The sequence below is a fragment of the Pangasianodon hypophthalmus genome, chromosome 14, assembly GCF_027358585.1.
Source record: "Pangasianodon hypophthalmus isolate fPanHyp1 chromosome 14, fPanHyp1.pri, whole genome shotgun sequence".
Taxonomy (NCBI): Eukaryota; Metazoa; Chordata; class Actinopteri; order Siluriformes; family Pangasiidae; genus Pangasianodon; species Pangasianodon hypophthalmus.
This window is the reverse complement of record NC_069723.1, coordinates 22,146,180-22,165,946: the sequence shown is the minus strand read 5'-3', so window position 1 is coordinate 22,165,946 and position 19,767 is coordinate 22,146,180. Positions and strand designations below refer to the sequence as shown.

Here is a 19,767-nt window from a genome sequence, read left to right as displayed (position 1 = left end):
AGACAATCACACACACACAAAAACAAAGACATGGTCATACAACTGCACAATCACACACACAAATAAAGACACAGTCACACAAATTCACAATCAAACACAAATAAAGACATGGTCACACAAACACCTCTAGATACAAATCACACACACAAAGACACAGTCACACAAATGCACAATCACACCCAATCTCTCACACTCACACACACACAAAGACATGGTCACACAACTGCACAATCACACACAGACACGGTCACACACAAGCGCAAACACGGACGCAGACGCATAGACGCGCACACACACACACACACACACACACACACACACACACACACACACACAAAGCAGTGTGATTTATATAAGAGCATGGTGTGTATAAAATGGAGTAATACCTGTGTGCTTAGTTTTGAGATGAACAGAAATAATATTTCACATTCATAAGCATGTCATTAACGTTGAAAACATTCAGAAAGACACAACACTTTCATTTTCATCGAGTTTATTAGCAGTGACGAAGATTGTTGAAACGGAACGTTGCCCTCCTCTTCATTACCGCAGGAGGAAATGCAGACAGAGCAACACGCAAAATGAAATATTAATTCAAACTTCTTTTTTTTTTTTTAACAGTCAAAACATGGCACAACTTAAACGGTGCTGGAGAGAAGGGGAACGTGGGGAAGCAAGAGAGAGAGAGAGGGGGGGAGGTGCGGGGGTTGGGTTTTTTTTTTTTCTCCATGTTCTGATGGGGTTCGTTTAATATTTCTTACAGCGCAGGCAGCGTGGCCTGGACTCGGGAGTAAGCAAGTTCTCAACACTGCGCATCGTTGAGTGGTTAGATGAAGACGAATACACATGCTCAGACATACACACAGACGGACAGACAGACAGACAGACAGACGCACCAGTCGGAACGGCACAACAAACGTAACACGTGTAGTAGAAAAATGTATACGCTGACGTAGAAACGTTTCCAATGTACAGAATAAACAGTCTAGTTTCAGTACGATGATCTCTCCCTGCTCTCGCACTTCTTTACTAACTCGTGGGTTTGAAATCAAGAGGTGAAATCAAGGGTTTTGATTAGTGTGCATAATTATACATATATATATATATTTATAGCTATTAACTCTAAAATCGACGGGGAATAAGTGCTTCTAACGGATCAAATAAAGACTTATGCTTGATGTGCATCCCCCTAAAATAGGATTTCTGTGCATCAAAGTTCTGTATGTGCATCCGCCGAGTCTTCCAGCTCCACACCAGAAGCGTTTAGATAAAAAGGTCAGGAAAAAAAAAAGAAGTGGTGCAGCACACTCAAAAAAAAATAATTAAAAAAAAAAAAAAGTGTGCTGTAGTACTACACGACTAACTCTGAGCTCGAGGTGTGCATCAGGACCCAAAAACAAATAAATAAATACAGATAAGGTGTGGAAAAGGGCGTGTTTACTTTCACACACAGGGTCAGATATGAAGCTTGCAGGAAAAAGGAATGCCACGTTCATTAATATCGGCCGAGTGGGAAAACTCTTGGCGGTGTTGTGTTATAGGAAAGTATAGAACTCAACGAGGTCGTGTGATGAAGCGGTGCTGTAAGAGGAACAAAACATGCAATTATTGGAAAACAATCGACGTCACATCATCACACCAGCCCGACATTGATTATTTTCCTATAACAGCACATCCCAAGGTGTTTTATTCCTCTTATACCACAACAAACTGCCACCGGTTATGAGTTGCCAACTTTTCATTCGTTTAAAGTGTCATTTAACAAGTTAGTTCCTGTTCTCACTTACGTTACAGCAGCTATAAACAGTCGTTCCCTCAGCTGTCTCTCTTTTTTCCTTTCCCTTGAGTTAATAAGACAAAAAAAAAATTTTTAACGAATCGTCATGTTACTGAGAAGCCGCAAAGCGTCCTTAAGACTTTCCCACGGTGGAAAAACTGACTGTTACAAAGCGCTGACACTGGAGACTCCTTCCATGAATGTTAAATATCAGTGAGTAATATGGTTTTGCTTACTTTTTTTTTTTTTTTTTTTAATTATATGGAGCGTGCACACCTTCTGACTGATCCGAATCAAGAATTCAACAGCACTGTGGTAAAGTCTCTCCATCCTGTTTAGCGCTGTTTAATAAGTTTATGTTTTGGCAAACAGAACTAAGAAAATATTATGGGATAATCAGATTGAGCAGGATTGGGATTTAAAGAAAGTAGTCCCACGCACACCTCTACTCTACTCTATAGAGACCCTGAAGGGACCAAAAAAAACAAAAAAAAACAAAACCCTTACATACTAACAAAAAGCTTTTCAGGAAAGAAAAAAAAAATAAAAAATCATGTGAAGATGGAAAATCATTTCATGTACATGTGATATTTTTCCATTTTCACAAGATTTTTATTTCCTAACAAAAACAAGACAGTAAGAGGTGCGCAAGCAATAATTCCCTAAAATACCATTACACAATATCCATTTGTTTAAAAAAAAAAAAAAAATCTTGTGAAAATGGAAAATTATCTCCTGCACACACTATAATTTTGGTTTCATTTTCATTTATTCGTTTTCACAAGATTTCTTTCTTTTTTTTTTTTTTTTAAAGAAAACAAGACCGTAAGGGGTTTGCACACAGTAATTACAATAAAAAAACATTACACCTTGTCCTTTTGTTTCAGAAAAAAAAAAAATCTTGTGAAAACAGAAAATTATCTAATGCACACGTGATCATTTCTGTTTTCACAAGATTTTTTTTTTTTAGTCTGTATGCATGTTTAGGTTTTTTTTTTTTTTTTTTTTTTTGGTAAATGTCCCTTCAGGGGGTCTGTACTGCTCTAATCACATCCTTTGAAGAAAAAAAAAAAGGAAAAAAAAAAAAAAAAAGGAAAAAAAGAGAACAAATACCTACCTTTTATAGGGTGCTTTAAAGTAAACACTATGTTTGCTAAGGCTTAGGACCAACTCACGCTAACTGATTTCTAACACAACTGTCAAGAAGTCAAGGAGAAAGTAGTGAAGGTGAATTATAGCAAAAAAGAAAAACAGAAAGAAAGCAAACATTTAAAAAACAAACAAATAACCTTTATAGTTATCTCGGTTATGATGTACGGGTTAATTATCTGGCTGATGCAGTGAAATGTCTCGTAAAGATCCAGGGCTGAACCGCAAGCCAGCTTCAGGAACAGAAAGCGACAACAAAGCCAAAGAAACGGTCAAATTCAGAGCGTTTCGTCTGAAGCGGGAAATCACTGTTCATTTTTTCCACCTCTGAAGCTGGCAGTGTTTATGACCCTGTATAGAAAAAAAAAGAGAGAGAGAAACGGTACACAATGCTAAATGATCCACTTGGCTTTCTACTACAGTCTAAAATCAGTTTCGTTAGACAGACAAAAAAAAGAAAGATTTGTAGCAAACATGGACACCCTTTTTTTTTTTCATTTTTGGCAATAACACTGTTGGTACATTTCATTTCATCTCACTCTCCTTGTGTCATTTTCTAAATCATTCCTTTTTTTTTTTTTTTTTTTTTTTTAATATAAAGTATTTTCTCCTTTACAAGGACCTCCAGTCTGTTGTTAGAAATTAGTATCCTATTCGTTATCGCTATAATTTCCGTTACGCACTGATCTGTCGATGTTCTGTCAAGATAATACAATTTAAAAATACATAAAGTGCTACTCATTATATATAATATATGAATCAATTATCTTGTGATGAGATAAAATAGATGAAAAAGAAAAGTTAAATCTTAATATTTGCTTCCTGACACTAAAGAAAATGAACAAACAAATAACATCTTCAGGCTGTAGAAAAGCCGAACGCCTGATGACGCCGGCTTTAAATTATAAATCCAAGAGCTTGAGAATAAAGGAACAGAGCCCTGTTTCACTGTGAATGCATTAAAAAAGATAAAAATAAATGGTGCTTGTTGAAAACAGAGAAAAAGAAAAAAAAAAGGAAAAAGCTGGGTGCCTGTTCATGTGCATTAACAAACCGTTATCGTGTCATGCTAATACGTGGCCTTGTAGCCCTAAAAACAACTCACACCACAACAGCAGATTCTGTTCCTTGTGCAAAAAAAATACATACAGAGAGAAACAGACTAAGAAAAGACACTCTAAGGAAATAATAAACTGAAAAAGAACTGGTGCTGAAGCGATTTTAACGTTCGTGGTGCATCTTATCTTCTCTACTCATCCACTGGGAGCTAATGTAAAACTGAAAATGTAAAATGATTAAAAAAAAAAAAAAAGAAAAAGAAAAGTCAGACTGTAGCTTCGTCTCTGCCGTAGGTGCGCAGGCAGGATTACACGGTGACGCGAAAGGTGAAAAAACGACAATAAGACTAGTGAATCTTCCAGAGGACGTACGCAGACAGCAGTTGCAAGTCTATTCTCACTTAAGTGCACCCTGGAAACCTTAGAATTTCATTTCTATTTTAAGTATAACTGAAATGAAAAAAAAAAAAAAAAAAAAGCAGAAAACGAAAAGTCAATAACATGACGCATCCAAATTCATTCACAAAATTAAGACAATTATCCCAAGGCCTTAGCAAGCGCCAGCTCGACCTAAACGGTATTTTGTGTCCCCTGAAACATTGAACAGTTCATCATCCATGATTTAACCCCCAGTCACTAGAGGGCGACGTTTTTTTTTTTTTCATGCCCGTCAAAAGGATTTCAGTGTGTTCGAACACGAGAGCGCAGTGCGTCCGAATGCGAGGTTCTTCCTCTTCCCAGGCAGCCAGCAGGACAAAGTCCGCCATCTCCGCTTTTAAAAGAAAAGCCGTACTGTAAGAGTTTGTGAATTCGTGAACAACCCTAAAAAAAAAAAAAAAAAAAAAAAAAAAAAAAAAAAAAAGAATTGAATTGAATTGTCTTCAGCAAAACAAAACAAAACAAAAACAAACGAAAAACAGGTCCTGCTTTAGAAGCAGAGTGTCTTGGCTCCAGGTCCTCGTTTCACGTCCTTTATTCCAACCCGTTTCATCCACTCTGCGCTCAGCCTCTTTAAACACTCCGTCTCGAGAGCGGCTTTATTCTGTGTCACGATGTTCGTTTCCGAGTCAGAGGCTGCAACCGGGTTTCTTGAAGCGCATCTTTTTCTTAGCGGAGTCCGGCTGAGGAGACGGCGTGTCCAGACTGAGCCTCACTGATCAGGACCGTTCTTAGATTCACTGTAGAGCACTACGCGATTTGGATCTGGAAATGTACAGTGAGGAAAATTCTCATTTTAATTCAACTCAATTTGATCATTGTAGCACTTTTCACAACAGACTTTATCACAAAGCAGCTTTACACAAATCCAGATGCAGATCTAGGCTACGTTCACATTTCCAGTTTGAAGTGAAACAGATCTGATTTTCTTCCTTAAACTCCAGTTTATATCTGACACGTCAAATGTGAGTGCAGAAGCAGAGGCAACGTGAGTGATATTGTTCACACACTCGCATGTCTATTTTATGTACATCTGGAGGATTAAAACCCACATCCACTAGAAAACACATCAGAGCCAAAACATCCCGAACTGTAAATGATTTCATGTACAGCGATGTTAAACACAGTTTCTCTTTCAAACTTTGCGCCGGCATCGTGACTGTTGTCATGAGTTTAGTCTCAAATCGAAAACGCTGACCTTACATTCAAAAGTGCTTTACTGTTCTAGAGAAGACTTGGTATGCAAAAGTTAGGTTTGAAGGCTACAAGTTTTTTTTTTTCTTTTTAAATAGTATTAGGAAAACCAGTTACTGTTAGTACTCAATAATACTCAGTTCGTACTTTAAAATAGTACATATACTGTACGGCCAAACGTTTGTGGACACCTGACCATCACACCCATATGTGGTTCTTCCTCAAACTGTTGCCACAAAGTTGGAAGCACACAATTGTCTAGAATGTCTTTGTATGCTGTGGCATTACAATTTCCCTTCACTGGAACTAAGAGACCCAAACCTGTTCCAGCATGACAATGCCCCTGTGCACAAAGCGAGCTCCATGAAGACACTGTATGCCAAGGTTGGAGTGGAAGAACTCAAGTGTCCCGCACAGAGTCCTGACCTCAACCCCACTGAACACTCCAGTGAACTGGAACACCGACTGCGCCCCAGACCTCCTCATCCAACATCAGTGCCTGACCTCACTAATGCTCTTGTGGTGGAATGGACACAAATCCCCACAGCCACGCTCTAAAACCCACACTCCAAAAGCCTTCCCAGAACAGTGGAGGCTATTATAACAGGAAAGGGGGAAGAAATCTGGAATGGTATTTCAACAAGCACATATAGGTGTGATGGTCAGGTGTCCACATACATTTGGCCATATAGTGCAATTATGCGATTTGAGAAACAACGCTAGTTTGTTTAGCTAGTTGTAGACACAGTGTCAGATGGTGCTGTGTGTTAGTATTGTACCACATGCAAGCGTTGCATTTATCTCTTAGGACGTGCAGAAGCAACCAAAGGATACGCACTGCAGCCATCTTTTTTTTATTTTCCAGGACTATGTGGACACAGAAATCTGAACTTTTCAAATCAGACCTGAGCCACTTCCGCAAATAGTCCTAGACTGCATACAGATCCGATATGTGGCCATGGGACATGAATGAGAATGGACATCATGGTCTTTGTCAGTACTCAGTGTTGACAACGCGGCAATACAGCAATGCAGGATAGCGAAACAGTCGACTACAGTGACTGTTTCGTTTTCTTAATTTAGGCCCTGGTGCCTAATGAAACCTTTTGAGAAAGTCAATAAGGAGTACCTTTTTGTGGTTGTTAAGCGTTCTTGTCTGTTGGGCAGCTATAAATTAAAAACTATTAGTCTGGTATCCTAATTACATGAAAATAATGGGTCTAGAGACATCCAAGAACTCCAAACTTCCCCTTTAAAGTACCTTGATATGAGGACTACTGATCAATAAAAAGCTACAATCTGAATACATTTTCACTAATGAACATCACAGATTAAAATAAAAAACAAGAAATGTTGACACTTACCTTGCTTTTGCAAATTCAAAATATATTCCATTTCTGAAAAAAAAAAGAAAAAAGGTTTATTGTTTGTAGTAATGTTCCTTATGAAGATGCATAAGAACTCTTGCAAGGGGCCTTTATTAATGCAAATGCTTACATTTATGGACCAAAACCGTCAAAATATTTTGTAATAAGCAAACTCTTACAGACTAGGACCTGCTTCAAGTCTGCTTCAAGTTTAAAAGTTCACTTAAAGGGTACTGAAATTAAGTGAGTTAAATTAGCCAACATCAGAAGCTTTAACATCTTTGACACTAAAAAGACATTTACTAAAAGTTTTTGCATATAACGAATAGGAAGCATTATCACATAACATCAAGCAAAAAGATATTTGCGCAATTAATAAGAAGTGATGGTGGTTCACCTTTAGTGTGATATACTACAGCAGCTTTAAGATCAAAAAAGTCCCAGCTGGCTTTCCTCTCGAAGCCCTTAGTGTAGCCTTGCTCTCTGGGCAGAGACAGCTTGCGCGGTAGCTCTGCCCCAACGTCCTTAGAGGAAGAGCAAAACACTATTGCACCAGAAACCCCAGGCTCGTCCTTTTGCGTATCCACCTCGAGGTTCAAGCCCTGAAGCGAGCCTTCAGTAGACCCGCTGGCTGCAGACGGTGTGAGGTTTCCTCCTTTACTCACGCTAGTCCGTTTGTCTGTGAAAGCTGACTGATCCGGCCTCTGGGGGACGCTGTGTGTCTGTGTAGCCACAGCGGCAGTGCAGCCTCCCTGAAAGCTCACCTCTCCGGGTTTGGCCTTTGCCGTCGAGCCGCATGTCGGACCTTCTGGACCGCCGCTGGGTTCGTTGATGAACGACAAACCCCATTGGTTTTGAAAGATGTCGCCCAGAGATTTCTGATTGGGTGGAGGGTCAGATTGACGGCCGCTGGGGAGAGAAAGTTGCATATTGGAAGAGGAGGAGGCAGAAAGGGGGTAAACGAACAGATTAGGCTTCCTGGGCTCAGGTGTGGTAGTTGAGGTGGAGGTGGAGGGATTGCAGCTACTGCCGGAGGAAGATGCTACATGATCAGAGCCTGCTGAGGAGACGACTGGCACAGGGGAGGAACTGGGGACCGAGCTGAAGTGGGGACCAGGCAGAGGGCAGGTGCTGCCATCACCATTGCTAAAGCTGGCCGAGGTGATGGTTTTCACAGCCGACATGGGCACCTGCGAAGGCCTCCCAGGTACCTGTGGAGCAGGAGCGGGAATCTCGGTGCCAGTCTGGGCTGACTTATTGAGGTTCTCCTTCACTTTACTTGCATAACTGATCTTAGGCACTATCTTCGCGCTACTGTTGTCCACAGGAAAGACAGGTGGTGGCTTGAACAGAGTCCACGAGTCCTCTTTAGCTGATGCTGCCACTTTCGTTTTAGTGGACTTATCCTCAAATTTTTTCCCAGCGCTTTTCCGGTAAACCTCGGACGTCTGTAGTGCAGGTGGGGTAGTGGTTGCCTCTCTAGTTTTAGTCAAGCCACCGGAATGGCTGTCTGTCTTTGAGGCTCGGCCGATTTCCACCAGCGCCGCTGAGGTTCTGTCGGCCAGTTCTAGAGCGGCTGGCCCTGGTTCTTGCTTACTGGCCTGTTGCATGGCCTTGACCTGGCTTGAAGAAGTCACATTGTCCAAAGATCTGCCGTTCCGCTGGGCTCGGCGCTTCTTCGGTGTGGTGTAACCGCTTTCCGAGCCGCTGCCATCGTTGTCTGTGCCGGGCTTGCCAGGATAACCGTTGGTGAGTGGCCCACAGTTTAGTGTCACCACGCCGTTTAGAGACGCCAGGGCCTCCTTTTTGCCCTCATGTGCGGTCAACTCTGAGGGCTTGTCATTTTTGCAGTCCATACTGTTTCTACTAGTGTTATTGCCTTTCCTTTCCCCCTTCAGGCCAGTGTGTGAGAGCTGTCCGGAGGGTTTCAGTTTCAAGTCGGATTCTAGTAGGAGTTTGTCACCATTTTGGCTCGCTGAGTGCAGAGAGCTGTCTAGGTCAAGGGAAGTGGGAGTCTCCTCTCCCTCAACTACAAATCCATTTATTTTTCCATTCTCTGCGGGTAGAAAAAGGACACACGGGCAATTAAAATAAAATCAAACCAAGTCATCTGATTAACAGAGAGTCCAAGTACAAATCTAAGCAAGTTTGCCTTGCAGGACGGGGTTGAGCCTGGTCAAATTTTGCATAAAGAAGGACTATTTGGAATAGATATGTTGAACAGTAAAAGGCCAGAATAATCAGGATTATGGTCTTCCGTATAAAAAAAAAAAAAAAAACAAGGGGAAATTCTGTGACTTGCTACCTGTTAGCGATTGACCAAACACACGTACATTAAAATGTGCATTTTACTGAATAAAAAAATTTCAAGGATGCACCGATCCGATATAGGGTACTGGCCTCAAACACTAGATCAGCACTGGACTAGATCTGACACACTTTCCTTTCGGCTTTCCACTGACATCCTTTATGCTATTTACATACATAGTGTTGACTGACTTTACACAGATCTTTCACATGAACACATGGCGCAACTTGTCTTAAAGCATGACGCTGTCATGCTTCTGATGTTTCGCATAACTTGGCAAAAGAAACTCGCAGACAGCAAGCTTGGTTTCACAGTAACTAAACATGGAGAATGTAGTCTCAGGGCTACCTTAAGCCCAAAGCTCTGATAATGGGATCATGCTGAAAAGGAAAAAAAATGGGAATGGATAAAATCTCTGGACCTAAAACAGTCATGTTTTTATATGATGTTTCTGACTAGCAGAAATGATAAAAACTTTTTTTTTATGTCAATGATACTATAATTTTACCCTATTTTTAACCTCTGTGCTACTGACATGTCCAAATGCAGCTCTGTCGTATTTGGGATGTTCACAGAGCTTTAACACATTAAAAGTAGACACTGATACTTAAAACAGAATAAATGCTTATTACTGATACACAATGACATTACAATCCATTTAGTAACACTAGTGTGGGCAACCAACTAGATGCTAGCTAGCCAGGTGAAGGTAACATGATGAGCATGAATTAAATTAGTGACTAAGAATATACTGTGAAATTAGGGTTTGGACGTTTAGGGTATATATTTTTTTAACTTTGATGCAGATACCAAGTATGAAAATGCCAGTTAATGACAACACCAAAATAAAGTCTTTGTGTTTAAAGAAATTTCTACCTGTTGAATTCATGACTCTGCTTTGTCAGCAGCTGCAAATCACAGGTTTATATTAATGTGCTTGTTCTAATATGTTATCGTTTCTATAGCAACAGCTTATTGACAGGGATTTGTACGGAGGATTGGGCAACAGGACAAAAATATCATACCACAATTATCTCAAGATGTTGCTACGATACATGATATGTATCACGACATTTAGGTTTGCTAACAAACTGCCAGGAAAACAGAAGTGCTGCATTTAAAAAAACGATTTAAAAAAAATTTAAATTACTTAATGTCTACAGAAATAAACGATAAAAATAAATCTATATAATAAATAATATCCACATCATCTAAGGCTAATAAAAAATGGATTTCAAAAATGTGATGATATTTAACAAAGAACACTGTACAATCATTGATATGGTGAAGTTTTCTGTGAGGATGTTTATTTAACATTTATGGAAGGAGTCTCCAGTGTCAGCACTTTCTAACAATCTGAGGTAAAGCTGTAACTTTAATGCTGCATTCGACTTAACTTGTACGTGGTAATTTGAAGGTTGGAATTATGGGATTTTCCACCTTGGCACCTTTGATTTGCGAAGTGAAAAGGGAAAACAACGGACTGCAACATGTTTATCTTTTGTTCGCAATGAGCTAGCTGTTATGAATGTTGTATATTTACCTCCTCAGAACAGTAAACTGTGTAGTCAGCATTATAGATTTAACAAGCAAATACAGTAGGATCCCCGTATCCGCAGAGGACAGATTCCAAGCTCCCCAGCACTTGCCTGAACCCGCGGATAGCAGCAGACACTACATACTATATATGTCTATATGTGTGTGTGTGTGTGTGTGTGTGTATATATAGATTTATATGTATTATATGTTGGGGGGAGGGGGATGTTTGGGGGTTGGACCACATATTTCATCACGTTACTCAGAACAGAACAGCGCACAATTAAAATTTTGAATGTTTACTCTATTTCTGGAATCTTCTATTTAATTTTTTCGGACCGCAGTCAACCGTGGTTAGGTGAATCCATGGTAACTGAAATAGCGGATACAGGGGTTTTACTGTACGTCTGTATGTTGATTGGTCTAAAGGAAGTACGTGTATATACCGTATAACTCATTTTAAGTCAAGAAGCGCTGCTTTGTTTATTTCATGACGTTGGTTTGATGTCACTCTGTAACAGACCACCCCGAGCTGAGGAGCTGGAAATTTGAGGAGTTGTGGGAGGTGTTTTCTTTGGCTTTTCCTGGTTGGAGGCGTGGAACCTGCAACCTTGAGTCGAACGCAACATGACAAGCTGCGTTTCTTTTTCTTTTCTTTTTTTTTGCGTTATTAACTACAAGAGAAAGAATAGAGAGGTTGGTGAGGTAACGACTGTTTATAGCTGCTATAACGTAAGTGACAACGGGAACTAACTTCTTTCGCTAAGATGTTCCATGTGGTATAAGAGAAATAAAACACCTCGGGGTGGAAACAGTAAGTCTGCTTCATCACACCACCTAGTGGTTGATTATTTTCCTCTAACAGCACAACATAGAGTGTTTTATTCCTTACTTAAGCAACACCTTCTGACCAATCAGAATCGAGAATTCAACAGCACAATGCTATAAGATAAAAACAATAACATAATAATATCTGAATATGTAACAGAATCAAGCAGAACGGTTCTGCTAGCTGGGCGGATGGCAAATTAGGCAATTTGTAGATCTTTAAGTAGTAGTTTAATGATTATTTTTAAATTCATTTGGCTGTAAAGGTGATGTTTGTTGTCGGTGGGATTTAGTCAGCTATCAGTGACAAGCAAACTGCAAACAAGCTGAATACATTTCTGCAAAAACAACACAAAAAAACTATCATAATTCGCAAAGAACCGAGTTTTAACAGCGTGTTTTATACACTTAAACAATGATTATTATAGTTAAGTAGCCGTAAATAGTTGATTTGTTTATTTTTTTTTTGCGGGTGCAATTCCAGTCAGGCCTTCTGCACTCTCACATGACTGCCAGCTAGAGCAACAGGGCCTACAGCCTGTTAGCATGCTAGCTAGCTCCCCCTGCCTAGCCTTAATTTTAGCCTTCAAAATAAAAAAAATGTATAAAAGCTGTATCACTTTTAATTATTCAGTTTTTCCCCCACTGCAAAACATGCATTTTGTCTCAGAGGTGTCCTGTGTTTACATAATATTATCCTCTGACACTAACATGAAATAAGTTTGTGTCGGCTTTTTTTTCTTATTTTCTTTTTCCCATCCGCTTTCTGGCACGTCCCCACCTCCTGTCCTGTGATTGGTTGATCATATATACTCAGCACCAATCCGCAATCTGGAAATGATCTACTAGCCAATTATAAACGGAGGCGGGGGATGACACAGAATACGGATGGGGCTGGAAAATACGCGTTCCATCCAAGATGGCCGACAGGAAATAAGCTTAGCGAAGCTAACCGTCTTAGCGGCATTCCACAGGAGCCGGTTAGTGTCGCTGTGGAAAGCCGAGTGAGCTAATTCGTGTTATTTTTTTTTTTGCAAAGAGAAAAAATGTAGAAGTTGTATTTTAAACGCTAAAAGGTTTTAAATAAACGGCTATGACGTTTTTAAAAAATATATTAATCGGTTAGCATGGGTGGAAGCCGGTGCACAAGGTCAATGTCCACACTTGCTAGCTTCCCCGAAAGCTAATAATAACAAAAACTAGCTAATTTAACCATCTCGGTGTTGATGACAAGCGTTAAGTGAAGCTCAAAACGCAGCCAACGGACAAGTTATAGCATGTCACTGAGTTGCATCAAGGGGTCGTGTGATGATATTTGAAGTTTTAAAGAAGTTAAAATTGAGGCTAAACACTAACCTGTTTTCTTCGTCTGCGTTTCCTCGTCCTGGAGCTGACGGCAGCTTTGATCATCGTTCACCGATAATCTCGATCGATCCGGTCCATCGTCCGCTCCGTGACTGAGCCGTATCCCGCTCGCCCCTGTGGAGGGCCGCTCCGCCATATAACAGTGTCATTAACGGTGAAATGTGCTCAGCTGGGTCTGTACACCACAGCAGGAGCAGCACAGACATGGGCAATAGAGTAGAGCTGCGAGTCGACTCCAAAAAAAAAAAAAAAAAGACTCGCAAGCACTGGGAATCATGAGTCGACTCTGTGTAACCGATTCGATTGATTCATTCATGCAGAGAAGACACTCACTCACTTACTCACTCAGTCATCCATCCATCTTCAGTAAACGCTCTGCTCGGGGTCAGGGTGAATTCTTCCCAGAATTCACCGGAATTATTCTGGGAACACTGGGAGCAAGGCGGGAATGCACACACATCAGTTCATTGCACACACAAGTTCATTGCGCACACACACACCCACCAGTTCACTGGGAGCGAGGCAGGAATACACACACACACCAGTTCATCGTGCACACACACCAGTTCATCGCACACACCAGGTAACTGGGGGCGAGGCGGGAATACACACACCGGTTCACCACACACACCAGTTCATCGCACACACCAGGTAACTGGGGGCATGGCGGGAATACACACACCAGTTCACCACACACACACTCTTTCACACATAGGGGCTATTTAGAGTCACCAGTCCACCTACTGGCATGTTTTTGGGAGGTGAGAGGAAACCGGAGAACCCCGATGAAACCTGCACAAACACACAGTAACCTGACCGCAGGACGTTGCCTTGCTTCCTGAGGAAACGCTCACTAGCTCTGAAATAGTGCCCTGCTCTGTACTCCATATCCTCTAGTGCATTATGGGTGTTTTGAAACACCTCAGGTACATCAGGTGCTTCTCAAACTTTGTGCAGCCAGAGACCTCTCAACAGTTTTGTTTTTAATGAACATAATCCAACTATTCGGATATTAAGCTCGTTATTTCAATTCACACAGTGATATTTCGGCTGTTTATCAGTGCGTTGTATTCCTGAACTTTCCACCTATTGAACACACTACATCCAAGTTGATATTATTTAAAAGATGACTTCATTCATTCATCTTTAACTTTATTGCTTTAGGGTCAGGGTGGATCCGAAGCCTGTCCTGGGAACGCTGGGAACAAGTCAGGCACACACAGTGCATCGTGGGATTTCATAAGCGCCCCAGAAACTGAGTATAAAACAAAAAATCACAAAAATACTGCACTATGTAATGAGCAAGGTGTTAGATGTTTTATATGTAATGCTAAAAAGTTACACTGCTAACTAAAATGGCAGGAGTTGTTCATAACTGTTCAAATAATAGCATGTGAAGTAAATGAGTCAAAACCCTTGTGTCATTCATGCCACCAATAATGATAGTGTATAATAATAATGCACTTATTAAATATGAAATGTTGCCCTGTTTATGTCACAAGGTCTCCATTTCCTGTCCTGTGTTTTAGCTTTTGAAATCTAACAACAAATGATTTGGGGAACTGACTCTTTGAATCGACTCCAGTGAATCCCACCACCTTTGAATCAGAATCGGAGTCGACTCGGAGCATTTTTTTGGACTCGAGCAGCCCTACAATAGACCCAATCACCGCGTGCGCTCAGAGGCGCCAGCACGCCGCAGCCGCTGTTTTGTTCCACTCGCTCGGTGCAAGACTCGGGATGTGTCCAAAACCACACCCTGTTCACTATTTAGTGCACTAATCCATTATATTTCTGCATTCTCTGCACATATTCTGGTGCTGATTTTCAGAGCTAAAGCACCGACTCTTAAATCTCCATCACATAAGCACTTATTATCAACAATTTATTTCAAAATATTGTTTGAGGCTTAATACTATGTATCAGACATGCAGGACACAATATAAGGGGTGAAAGCCATTATTTTTAGGTTCTTCATATGTTTTTGTGGATGTAGCTGTCTAAAGAGGTTTAAAACTCCATTGTGAGGTTCTGCATAGAACCCAAGGGAGAGGTTCTCAACCTCAGCCACACTGTGTAATGATGATTCCTCACCCCCCCATCAACCCCCCATCAACCCCGCCCACCCAACCCCGCCCCAATAATTCATATAGCAGCATTTATCAGAAATTATAGAGCTACTATTTTAAAAATTCACAGGTTATTACTGTAAATAAGTGCAAAATCTGTAGAACAATGGGTAACCTTTCTTATTATTTCTTCTTCTTATTAATTATTATTCTGATTATTTCTTATCGATTAAATTTGACCTTGTTATAGACCACATCAAGAAAGGAAAGATAGTGTGTTCTTCATACGGATACGTTTAAATGATGCTTTTTTTGAATCGGTGTGTATCAGAGAGCAGAACTGCATGCGCTCTGCACTCACTGTGTCTATGATGATGATTGGACTGGGATTGTGCGGCGCACTGCAGCGTATCAAAGATTGAAAGATACCAAAGCATGCACCAACCTAGATCCATCCTAGATGGCTGCTTTGTTTTGATGCACGCAAGAGCACGGAACCCTGCATCACATAAATAAATGCTAGCAAAAGGTTGGGTTTGTCGGTGTAGCCAGTTGTACATATTTTATAGCTAGTTACACGTATTATGTAATACTGATAAGCCGATTTTACATCAAAAGCAACCAATGCACAGAGGTGTGGAGCGTTCACTGCTGTGCTTTCCTGCACTGGATGAGTAAATATAACATGCAAGTATTTGTAAATATTATTAACATGCATTACCACTGTATATGATTACATAAAGGTTGTTAATCTATGTTAAAATATGTATTGTTTTGTACATAAGTCAATATTTGCACACTCACACATACAGATGTACATAATCTATATTTCTACTTCTGTAACATAGCTACACTTTATTAAGTTTCTTTGTATGTATGTCTATGTCTGTTTTTTATTTTTATTTCTATATAGTTTCTGTTATCTTGGCATTCAATGTGGACAGCAAAGAAAGAATTTCATTGTTCAGGGAAACTTGGTTTCCTCACTGTGCACATGACAATAAACGCTTTGAATCTTGAATCTGAAACACTTTGAATCTAATCTAATGAAATTTTCACTTCTACGAAAAGACAGTTTGGACTTTAACCGAAGCCAGAGCGCCGCTGGTGCAGTAGGCTACGGACTGAAATATCGCCCATGTGCCGGTTAGATTACAGACATACACTGTACCATATAGCATGACTACTGTATTTTGTAATACACTATAAGGTCAAAAGTATGTGCACCCCTGACCATCACACCCATATTTGATTCTTCCCCAAACTGTTGCCACAAAGTTGCAAGCACACAATTGTATAGAATGTCTTTGTAGCATTACAATTTCCCTTCACTGGAACTAAGAGGCTGAAACCTGTTCCAGCATGACAATGTCCCTGTGCACAAGGCGAGCTCCATGAAGACATGGTGTGTGAAGGTTGGAGTGGAAGAACTCAAGTGTCCTGCACAGAGCCCTGACCTCAACCCCACTGAACACCTTTGGGATGAACTGGAACACCGACTGAACCCCAGACCTCCTCGACATCCCAACATCAGCGCCTGACCTCACTAATGCTCTTGTAGCTGAATGAACATAAATCCCCACAGCCACGCTCCAACATCTAGAGGAAAGCCTTCCCGGGAGAGTGGAGCTTATTATATCCGGAAAGGGGGAACTAAATCTGCAAGGTGCACAAACTTTTGCCCATGTAGTATATGTGAACAGATATACAGCATCACACTGTATTTATTGTTCTGCTTTATTGACTATTCACAGAAAGTAATACTCATGTACATACACTTTGTGAATTTATTAAAATAAATAATTCTTGACCCTTTAACTATAAAATAAATTCTACAGACACCCTCAGAACACATTTACTTTACATGAACATTATTTGAATGTATATAATAATATTTTGTCTATTTATTAGAGTCAACGAGCTTTTTAAAATTCCTGAGCACATTATTTAATCCAAGTTTACTTTATTTATGAGCTGACTTGTATTTGAGTTAATAAGGTTTGGATTAAACCCATATGGTTCGATGCCTAAGAATGATATGAACTCAGTTTCTAATATAATAGATTCGATAATATGGGTTGGGATTATCGCCACGGTGACTAAAAGAAGAACAACCCCAGGTCCTCGGGCTTTGCTTCGAGCCCCCACACTGAGAGTCAGCGCTCGCTGTGTCCAGTCTGTTCTGCTTAGAAAATATTCAGGATCAGATCTGTACATTTTGGTGTAAAGTTGTTCTGTCCAACGGCCTGTTTATGGATCCGCTGCTATTTTAGTGCTGATTTAGATAAACAGCTGTACTGTCTCAGGTTTACCAGAGGAGGTCAGTCAAAGTGCTGTATCAGTTTAAAATTGTTTATGATTTCTACAACATACACCACAATTCACTCTCAAGATATTAACCGTGAGAGAAATATGGGCGTAATGATATGGCTTAAACATATAACTATTAGCAATTAGACTTTAAATATCCCATTTTGAAAACATTCATGTATGCATGTATTTATGTATATATGCATTTGTTTGTTTGTTTGTTTGTTGAAAGTCTTTATTCTCCTAGTCCATAATAACAGATTATTTTGACTAATTTATTCTACAAAACTGAAATATTAACAAATGAATTTAACGTGCAATTACTTTTTCTTGAAGAAAAGGTTTTCAAAAATTCTTTTTTTCTTTCTTTCTTTCTTTCTTTGTTTAAAGGATTTTTAAAAAAATCAATAATTACATTTTATTCTGACAACTTTATTCAACAAAATTGAAATATTAACATAAAAATGCTTTCCTCCTTATTTATTTATTTATTTGTTTACTTACTTACTTACTTACTTACCTGATCCCTAATAATAACAACTTATTTTGACTAATTTGTTCAACAAAATTGTTAATATGCAGGGACCTTCTCCTGAAAAACTTGTTTTAAAATTATTTATTTGTTTGTTTGTTTGTTTACTTATTTATTTAACGGTTTTTCCCAATCCATAATAGAAGCTTATTTTGACTACTTTTTTTTGATGTTAAACAAAACTGAATTATTGACATAAAATAATTCCTGAAAAAAATCAACTGTTATAAAATATACTGTAATAAAATAATTCCCCCTGGAAAAAAAATCAACTGTTAACATACAATTGCTTTTTCTTGAAAACATTTATTTATTTATTTATTTATTTATTTTCCTGCTCCATAATAAAGGCTTACTTTGACTAAACTGTTCAACAACACTTAACCGTTTCCTGCTGGCGCTGCTCCATCAGCACAGTGCGCTTCCTTATATCACTGGGGTCGTGGAATAGAAACTACACGACATGTCATCGCAACTAAAACACATCAAACAGAGACTATAACAGAGACTATCACGTAACAGAACTTCCCAAACTAATTTTAGGACGTCCACTGCACAGGTTTGCAGGTTTCATATGTCTGAGAACACCACCATGAACGCCGGCTTGCAGGAAGAAGATCATGTCCCATGAAACAAGGCATATTTTAGGACTTCCTAAGTTTAGCGTAAGCAGATCCTCGTGCAGAATTGTTCAAAGTGTTCAGCTAAATATCTAGGAGTAAGACCACAAACCTGTAAACACCAGCAGTCAGTATGATTACAGTATTTTATTTAAACCCTGGAATGTAGTAAGTAGCGCTATATAATCATTTACACTGCTGTAATGTTTTAGAGTTGTGTCTTTCTCTTTCATTTATTCCCACACACCTTTATTACATTTAAATGTTGATTATTACAGTTACGTGAGCTAATCACGAGGATATTTCTAGCAGATTTAATATCCACAGAGCCTCTGACACGTGTTTCCTGTGTTCATAGCAATTCTGTATCCGTAACTGTGTTTACATTTCCAGGTGTTTTTTTATTCTTTTTTTAAGTGACTGAAATCAGATTGAAACCATACCTGCTTGAATTTTATTCATTATACCACAGCGCTGTTGAATTCTTGCTTCTGATTGGTCAGAAGGCGTTGATTAATTATCTATAACAGCAGCTCTGACAGTAGTCCAGCTGCAAATCAGTTTATATTAAAGCACTCATTCTAATATGATACCGTTTTTATAGTAACAACTTACACTTGTAGAGCAATTGTATAGTCGACGATCTACATAATCTAATTAATAATAAATGTGTTGTTATTTATCAAAGAAAAATCTCTAAATAGTGATATAATGAAGTTTTCTGTAAGGAGTAGTTGTTTCTGTAGTAAAAATGTCATTGACGCTCTGTAAGGAGATGTTTATTTAACATTCATGGAAGGAGTCTCCAGTGTCAGAGCTAGAGGTAAAGCTGTAACTTTACGAAAGTCTTCCACAACATTTAATTTAACTATAATCGAAGAAAAAAATACCACATGTTCTTTAATTAATAGGAAATTGTAATTACTGGCAGATTGCTGTGGTATAAGAGAAATAAAACCCTTTGAGTCATGCAGTTGTTGGAAATTAATCAACCTCAGGGTGCTGATAGGAACTCTGCTTCATCACACCACCCCATTGTTGATTATTTTCCTATAAAGGTATGCCCTAAAATGCTTTATTCTTATACTTATTCAATGCACAAAATTCCCAAAGTCAGTAGTAAATAAGAGGTAAATGCTACTTTTTTCTGTTGTGTATAATATGACCTATAAATATTCACAGATATGTTCCAAAAGTAAAAACTGATAATTGGATG

General features: G+C 39.3%; 1 protein-coding gene across 1 annotated transcript; it reads right to left on the bottom strand.

Moving 5' to 3' along the window:
• Window positions 1-476: 476 nt before the first annotated feature.
• On the bottom strand, window positions 477-13,269 carry nufip2 (nuclear FMR1 interacting protein 2). The gene is made up of 4 exons (XM_026934723.3): window positions 13,012-13,269; window positions 7,381-9,039; window positions 6,981-7,013; window positions 477-5,187 (listed from the first exon to the last, which is right to left on the bottom strand). The coding sequence occupies exons 1-4, from the start codon at window positions 13,154-13,156 to the stop codon at window positions 5,135-5,137; spliced, it is 1,890 nt and encodes a 629-aa protein (XP_026790524.3). The 5' UTR covers window positions 13,157-13,269; the 3' UTR covers window positions 477-5,134.
• Window positions 13,270-19,767: the final 6,498 nt, after the last annotated feature.

Bases quoted from the DNA above. Each gene is read 5' to 3' on its own strand.
- nufip2 (XM_026934723.3), bottom strand. From the start codon at position 13,156: ATGGCGGAGCGGCCCTCCACAGGGGCGAGCGGGATACGGCTCAGTCAC. The intron at 9,040-13,011 runs GTTAGTGTTTAG...TTCTACCCGCAG, and splicing joins AACGCAGACGAAGAAAACAG to AGAATGGAAAAATAAATGGA. The intron at 7,014-7,380 runs GTGAACCACCAT...TTTTTTTTTCAG, and splicing joins TGTAGTATATCACACTAAAG to AAATGGAATATATTTTGAAT.